Source organism: Vespula pensylvanica, chromosome 5 (genome assembly GCF_014466175.1).
Source record: "Vespula pensylvanica isolate Volc-1 chromosome 5, ASM1446617v1, whole genome shotgun sequence".
Taxonomy (NCBI): Eukaryota; Metazoa; Arthropoda; class Insecta; order Hymenoptera; family Vespidae; genus Vespula; species Vespula pensylvanica.
The window spans coordinates 5,307,141-5,314,640 of record NC_057689.1 but is presented as its reverse complement, the minus strand read 5'-3'; the positions used below and the strand labels follow the sequence as shown (position 1 = coordinate 5,314,640).

Genomic DNA, 7,500 nt, shown 5'->3' with positions numbered 1-7,500 from the left:
CTCTCTCTCTCTCTCTCTCTCTCTCTCTCTCTCTCTCGCTCTCTCATTCTCACTCTCATTCTCACTCTCACTCTCACTCTTTCTCCTCTCTCTCTCTCTTTTCTCTCTCTTTCTTTATCTTTCTCTCTCTCGCATCTTTTCGCTTTTGCTTTCTCTTCGTTTCACTACCGGGAGGAAAATGATGTCGTCGAAGCCCGGAAGCGTTCCTTAACGATTCCGCGAGTTTTTACTGATAAAAGAAAAGGAAGAGGAAACAAAGAAAAAAATAAAAAGAAAAGGTGAAAGAGAGAGAAAAAAGAGGATGAAAAGGAAAGAAAGTTAGATAGTAGAATAATTTCATTCTCAGTGCTAATCAGCAGCATCAGCAACCATGGAAAGTCTTTTTTTTTAGAAAGAAATAAAAAAGGAAGAAATAAACAAAAAATGCAAAAGAAAAAATATGTTTGGTCTGATTTTTTCTTGAAGCATTTCTACGAGGGTCAACGCATAACAGGATTCTTACTTACCGATCGTGCTCTATCGGTAATACAAATGCCTATATTATCTTATATCTCTTCGACGTGACGAATTAACTTTTCCTACTTTTTGTTTTTATTTTTTCTTTTTTTAAACAAATTTTTTTAAACAAATTATATCATTTAGCAACATAGTAGTAGTTCGCTACTCTTCGATGAATTATTAACGCGAACGAACGCTTCCGAGCACGCCGAGCTCGCTTTTACACATATTCTCTCTTTCACTTTCTTAATAAATTAATATATCAATATTTTAGTATCGTATAACTCGTCAGCGAGTGACGAGCATCGGATCACAGATAGTGAGGTGATCGGATTGCCTGCTTTCTTTCATAATTCTTTCGTAAATCTTTCGTAATTCTTTATTTCTTTCTTTTTTTCTTCCCTTCCTTCCTTTTTTTTTTTAAATTTTATTTTTACTTTTACTTTTTTGTTTGTTGCTTTTGACTTTTCTTACGATATCGTTCTTTAATGCGTTCCTATCGACAATAAATCTTTTTTTTATTCATTTCGTTTTTCTCTTTTCTTTTCTTTTTTTTTTTACTCTCTTATTTTCGGATTTGCAAATCTTCTTGCGCATTTCTCCTAAGGATTTCAAGGCGACAGCTCCTGAAAGCAAACAGCATTCGGCCGTGTACGCGCGCTATCTGGCAGTGACGTGAAAAAGTTTCACATGCAGAGAGAAGGAGGCACATCCTTAAATTTTTATCTTAATTTCATATATATATATGATCGTTCTGTCTCGTTGTCTTTTTTTTTTTTATTTTTTTTCTGGAGGGAGATGGGGGTTGGATATGGGAAAGGGGTTCTTTCGTTCATATATATTTTTTTTTATCAATTTGGTCACTCTCCGTCCGATTACATACATCTCGAGCTCGTATACACGTAAATCATATATAGTAAGTACGTACGTTTGTGTTTGTATATATGTCTGCTCGCAATATTCATATATTCTATATAATACTCAAAAGATAAATTCAAAAGACAACTTTTTCAAGCTACTGCTTTGTGCGCGCGCACATCGGAAGATCAAACTCTCTCTTTCTCTCTCTTTCATTCTTTTTTTTTGAACGGTTATCATATCTTTAGTATCTCTATCTCTTTCACTCATTAGTTCAATAACTCATTCACTCACTCATTCTCTCTCTTTCTCTTTCTTTCCCCCTACATCCCTCCCTCCCTCTCTCTCTCTCTTTCTTTCTTTTCTATTCTATTCCATGTTCTGTTCTTTACTTTTTCAGCAAATATTGAAATAACACATGCGAGTTTTGGTTGTATGGATATACGAAAGTATAGAATATATATATTTTTTCTAATATAGATACGTATACACAATATATATGTATCTATTAGGATCATGTATATACGTTCAATTAAGAGGAATAGAAAGGTGTCTACGTGTAATCGACGAACACGTTCACATAGATAGGAAAATAGCATAGAGTCCAGTGTGGTCTTCGAGAAATAGAGAAGAGAGAAAAAGAGAGGGAGAGAAAGAGAGAGAAAGAGAGAGAGAGAGAGAGATAGATAGATAGATAGAGAGAGAAAGAGACAGAGAGAATGAGGAAAATGGAAGAGAAAGAAAAATCGTATTTTCCTTCTCCGATAAAATGTAAAAGGAAAAACGATTTATAGGAGTTCTACGGTCGGCGATCTTATTATTAGTTATCTACATACATACATACATACATAGATACATACATACATACATACATCCTTATATACATACATACATACATACATATGTGTGCATATATAATCGATAATTTGATCGCTTGTTTTTCAGAAAAAAAAACTCATCCGATCAATGAAGCAAAGGCATATTTTACGAACATACTAAACTCGACAAAATAGTATTGATATAATGTTGTTCTGTCGAAAAAGGATTAACGTGCGAAAAAAAAGATATATATTTTTTACAACAAAAGTATGTGCGTTCTTTACAATGAGCATGCCAACCACAATTTCTTAGAATAATTATTGAGTTAAAAATAAACAGTTAAAATCAAGTACATATTAAATAATAAAACCTCATTACAAAGTGTATAACTTTAAAAGTATTTATCTGGAAAATTAATTTTCACGCGTTAGCTTATTTTTTACCGGAGCTGGTATCACATACGTGCGTGTATATGTATATGTCTATATGTGCATCTTTATTCTGTACGTATAATGTGTGTGTGTAAAATTGTATATATATATTTATGTTTATATGTATGTATGTATATGTCTCTCACATTCCGAAATAAAGAAAAAAAAAGAAAAATATCGATAGCGAACGATAATTTTAATTAAGTTCCGTGCTAGTAAATCGTTACCTTACAAACACAACACAACGACAAAAAACGGGAAGAAAATTTAAGAGAGATAGGAGAAACATAGATCGAATTTTTCGATTCGTTCGAAATATTGCTCTCATGCACGCACAATATGTTCTTTTCTTCTTTTCGTATAATACTTAATCATATACGCTAAAAATGTTATTTTTCTTTCGATTGGAATAAAAAAAAAAAGAAGAAAAATAATTACATAGAAAAATAACAGGAAGGAAGAAAGAAATAAATAAGAAGAAAAAGAAAGAAAAAACAACGATCATCATTACCTCTTCTTTGTCGTTCTCCAGAATTGGAACAGAAAATGGGAAACGAAAAAGAAACGAAAAGAAGAGACTTATGTGCATCGATCGCATCGGTTGTCCCCTGTTCGAACTTAGAATCTCTCTCTCTCTCTCTCTCTCTCTCTCTCACACACACACACACACACACACACACACACACACACACTTCTTTTCTTTTGAAAGCTCTGAACTTATAAAACTTAAAAAAATTCGGAACTCAGAACCATTAATACAACATACTTCAAAATACCGACATTAGCATATACAATTGCAATTAAATTATATAATAGTGATGATGATAATAATAATAATAATAATAATAATAATAATAATAATATAATAATAATAATAGTAATAGTAATAGTAGTAATAATAATAATAATCGTACGGATTTCGGATTCAGGAGTTACACGGTCGCCTTGATTAAAAAAATTCGCTAACACAAGTTTAGAAAAAAAAAATTGTAAAACATTAGGCCTTTTCATTTGCACATGCATACTCTCTCTCTCTCTCTCTCTCTTTCTCTCATTCTCTCTCGCTCTCTTTCTTTCTTTTTCTCCCTCCCTCTCTATTTATCATATAAACTCGTTCATTGAAAGATAATTAAAATAAATTAAAAAAGAGTGCAGAAATAAAAATTCAAACGCGTGCGGAGAAATGTAATTCGAGATAGTAAAGTATAATAATAACAATAATAATAATAAAAAAATAGTAGAACGAAAAAGATAATATTAATAATACAAAAATTAAACGAAAAATTAAGCCGAAAATAAAGAGGGAGGATAAGATTGTTATTTTTTCTTCTTTCTTTCTTTCTCTCTCGTTTTTACGAAGTTTTTTCTCGTGTACGATATAGTGATACTTATTCGTATATATCTATGCAGTATATATTTGTATATAAATATAGTAGGTGTGTAAAAAGAGTAAAATAATCGATCATCTTCGTGCTCAGAGTTTTTTTTTTGCTTTTTCATCTTCGTCTTCGTTATCGTCTTCTTCTTCGTTTTCTTAATCGTTTCTCTATCTCTCTTATTCATTCATTCATTCATTCAGACATCCATTTTCATTCATTCATTCATTCTATTTCTCTCTTTCTTCCTATCCGTTAGCTAGACGCTTGTAAGTCGCCATATTGTCTTTCGAAAGAAAGGAAGCTACATTAGAGTTTCCTTTTGTCTATTTTTCTCTTCGCTATCGTCAATACTTCGTAATCTTAAACAATATTTCGCTCGTTAAGGCCAAGACGAAGAAAACTCCGGTGACAGAGTGAGAGAGCTCGACAAAGCGAAAAAAGCCTGTTCGAAATCGTTCGAAATTTTAAGCGAGATATATTGCGTGAAAATGAAACAGGCGTTTTCCGCTCGATCGATCGATCGATCGATATATCTCACATTAGGCCCATAACCGAGAAGTAAAAATTACTTTGAATTGTGGATATTGGATAAAATTATTCTTTAAAAAAAAAAAAACAAAAAAGAAAAAAGAAAATAAAAAGGGGATGAAAAAGAAGGAAAGTTCTACGTTAAGAACATTGGAAAATATCGAGTGTCGTTAGGAACAATGTGAAACGATCAACAGCAGCACAATCACTGCTTCTCTCTCTCTCTCTCTCTCTCTCTCTCTCTCTCTCTCTCTCTTTCTCTCTTTTTTCTCTACCCTCTTTGATGCAGCTCGGAGATGCACGTTTTTTTTTTCCTTATTTCTTTTTACGAATTCTGTATAATATATAATAGTAACTATGTGTATTGATAAGGAGGAAGGAGTATGTGCGCGTGTCAGTATCTACTCAATTTTTTCTGTTCCTATAATTTTTCAATATTTTTCTCTTAACCAATTACTAATTCACTTCCTGTTGTATATTTTATTTATTTCTTCTCTCTCTTTTTCTATACTCTTTACGATCCTATCATTCTTTCATTCTGATTTCATAATTCACTCGCTTGCAATCACACGTACACACAGACACTAACACACAGAGTATCTTCCATTCCATCTCGTTCTCTTCCATTATCCTCTCTCTCTTTCTCTCTCTTACTCATCACCGGTATATTGTACACCTATGTAGTATGTACTGTACGTATACGTAAGAAGATGTCGAGAAGAAAACGATCGTTTTAGACGCGCGGTCGCTTTTCGTTTTCTCGGTCGGAATCAGAGTCCGCTGAATCGTGGAGCGGCGGAAATTCGGGAACAGCCTCGCGTTGCTGCATCCATCCCGTCGCGCCTGGCCCCCCAGCCAATGCCTTGCCCTGCGTCATTTTTTGCGATTTTTCAATTGATTTTAGCCCTCTGTCTTTATCCCCTGTGATGGCGACAAAAGTGCGTGTCATTGGTCACTAAGCTTCGACGAAACCACGACTCGCTTAGCTAGCGTCTTTTCTCTCTCTACCTCTCCCTCTTTTTTTTTTTGCATACACACCATACAAGCACATAGCATAGGCATACTCTCTCTCTCTCTCTCTCTCTCTCTCTCTCTCTCTCTCTCTCTCTCTCTCTCTCTCTCTCTCTCTCTCTCTCTTTCTCTCTCTTTCATATGTATATATGTCTCTTTCTTTCTACTTCGTCATCTACAATCATTGCTCTCTAGCAATTATTTTCTTAAAAATTTCATCACACTCGAAATATAATAAAAGAAAAGAAAACATGATGATAATAATAATAATAATAATAGTAATAGTATTAATAATAATAATAAAAAGAAGAAAATTAACTTCTTTTTTCTATCGTCAAAATCGAGAAGGCTACTTTCTACTTTCTACTTGTAAAATATAGGCGAAAAACTCAGGACCTTTTTTTTGTCTACCTCATGCTCTTACTCTCGCTATTTTCACCCAAGTTCTTCGCCTTTTCATAAATCCCAAAAACTAAAAGGAGGGAGAAAAAATTAAAGGATGGTTTCTTCATTCCACCGTAATGATGAAAAAAAAAAAAAAATAATAAAATAAAGTAGACCTGTGTGAAAAGTGAAACCAAAATGTTGAGAAAAAAAAACGAAAAATAAAAGAAAAAGACAAGGAAAAACGCACACACGTATACTACTACGTAAAATAAAAAGATATATATAACATATACACGCGCACACACATGTATATATACACACACATCATATATATATATATATATATATATATATATATATATAAAATTCTACATGCAGCCATGCACATCGCGAGGATTTTTAACGGAGAGACCTTCGATATGTAGCGATAAATCACGGTGATGAATGCTCCTTTTCGATGTATCGATCTTTACGATTTCTCCCGACGTGTATATATTTTTGTTTTTTTTGTCTACATTTATTTGTAAATCACGAAAGTAGAGATTTGCAGTTAAGTATCAAAAGCCGTTCCTTTTTTCTTTTTACCTTTCTTTTTCTTTTTATTTTTTTTAGCGAACGCATTGCAATTTTTTTCTTTTTACTTTTTTATACATACGTATGTACATCGAAGAGATTCGTTATTTTTCTTGTATTTCTTGTATTTTTTTTTTTTGTTTCGTTTCAATGAATCATCTAAAGCTTCCACGTTTCAATTGCTACGGATTTCTGATCGTTAATTTTTCATTAAACATACTAATTCTCATCCTTGCCCTCGTCATCATCGTTTTCTCTCGGATATCGACAAGATACTTTACATAGAAAAATAAAAAGGATCTCTCTCTTTTCCTCCCTAAGCTCCGAGAGACTTCGACGAATTCTACTCTTGATTCGATCTTTCTACTACATCTGATACATATCATATCGTATCATATCGTATCGTATCGTATCGTATCGTATCGTATCGTATCGTATCGTATCGTATCGTATCGTATTGCACGCGCACGAACGCATGCGTCTTCCGTCGATCACTATTCTATCTAATAATTATTACTTAAAATTTTTTTACGTCTAAAAAAGAATATGTCTTACTAGGGAATTTCTTATTGCACACTTATCGAGATCTAATTCTAGTGATTGGAGAAAGAAAAAATTCGAAAAATGAGAATAGGAATATCATTAAGTTTCGAAACAATATAAGGGGAAAAAAAGAAAAAAAGAAAAAGAAATTCATTAATTAACACTTATCAAATTTGCTTTTATGCACCGATCCTTTATATGAGACAAACAAAATTTGCAAAGACGAAAAAAAGACGAAAAAGAAGAAAAGAAAGAACATATATAATCGATTTTCACTTTGACCAGTTAAAAAAAAAAAATGAAAGAATCGAATACTCTTATTGCTCTACCTCGCGAAAAATGTATTTCGAGATGAATGAGATTTCTTTTTCTATTTTTCGTATATTTTTTTTTTCTTTCATTCGTAAAAAATGTCAGAAATATATATATACATATACATATACATATACATATATATATATATATATATATAT

At 32.5% G+C, this 7,500-nt stretch overlaps 1 protein-coding gene across 5 annotated transcripts in view; it reads right to left on the bottom strand.

The window, feature by feature from the left end:
- Positions 1–7,500, bottom strand: part of LOC122629621 (homeobox protein extradenticle) — a 46,179-nt gene that overhangs the window by 1,374 nt on the left and 37,305 nt on the right. For 2 of the 5 annotated variants that reach the window (XM_043813255.1, XM_043813256.1), the window contains exon 8: positions 4,770–5,381. The exons of 1 other annotated variant lie outside the window; for it this stretch is intronic. In XM_043813255.1, the coding sequence (XP_043669190.1) occupies positions 5,247–5,381 (135 nt within the window). In that variant the 3' untranslated portion in view covers positions 4,770–5,246. Of the gene's footprint in view, positions 1–404; positions 1,125–4,769; positions 5,435–7,500 lie in introns of those variants that run through there. 2 more of the 5 variants (XM_043813261.1, XM_043813260.1) reach the window with 2 other exon arrangements.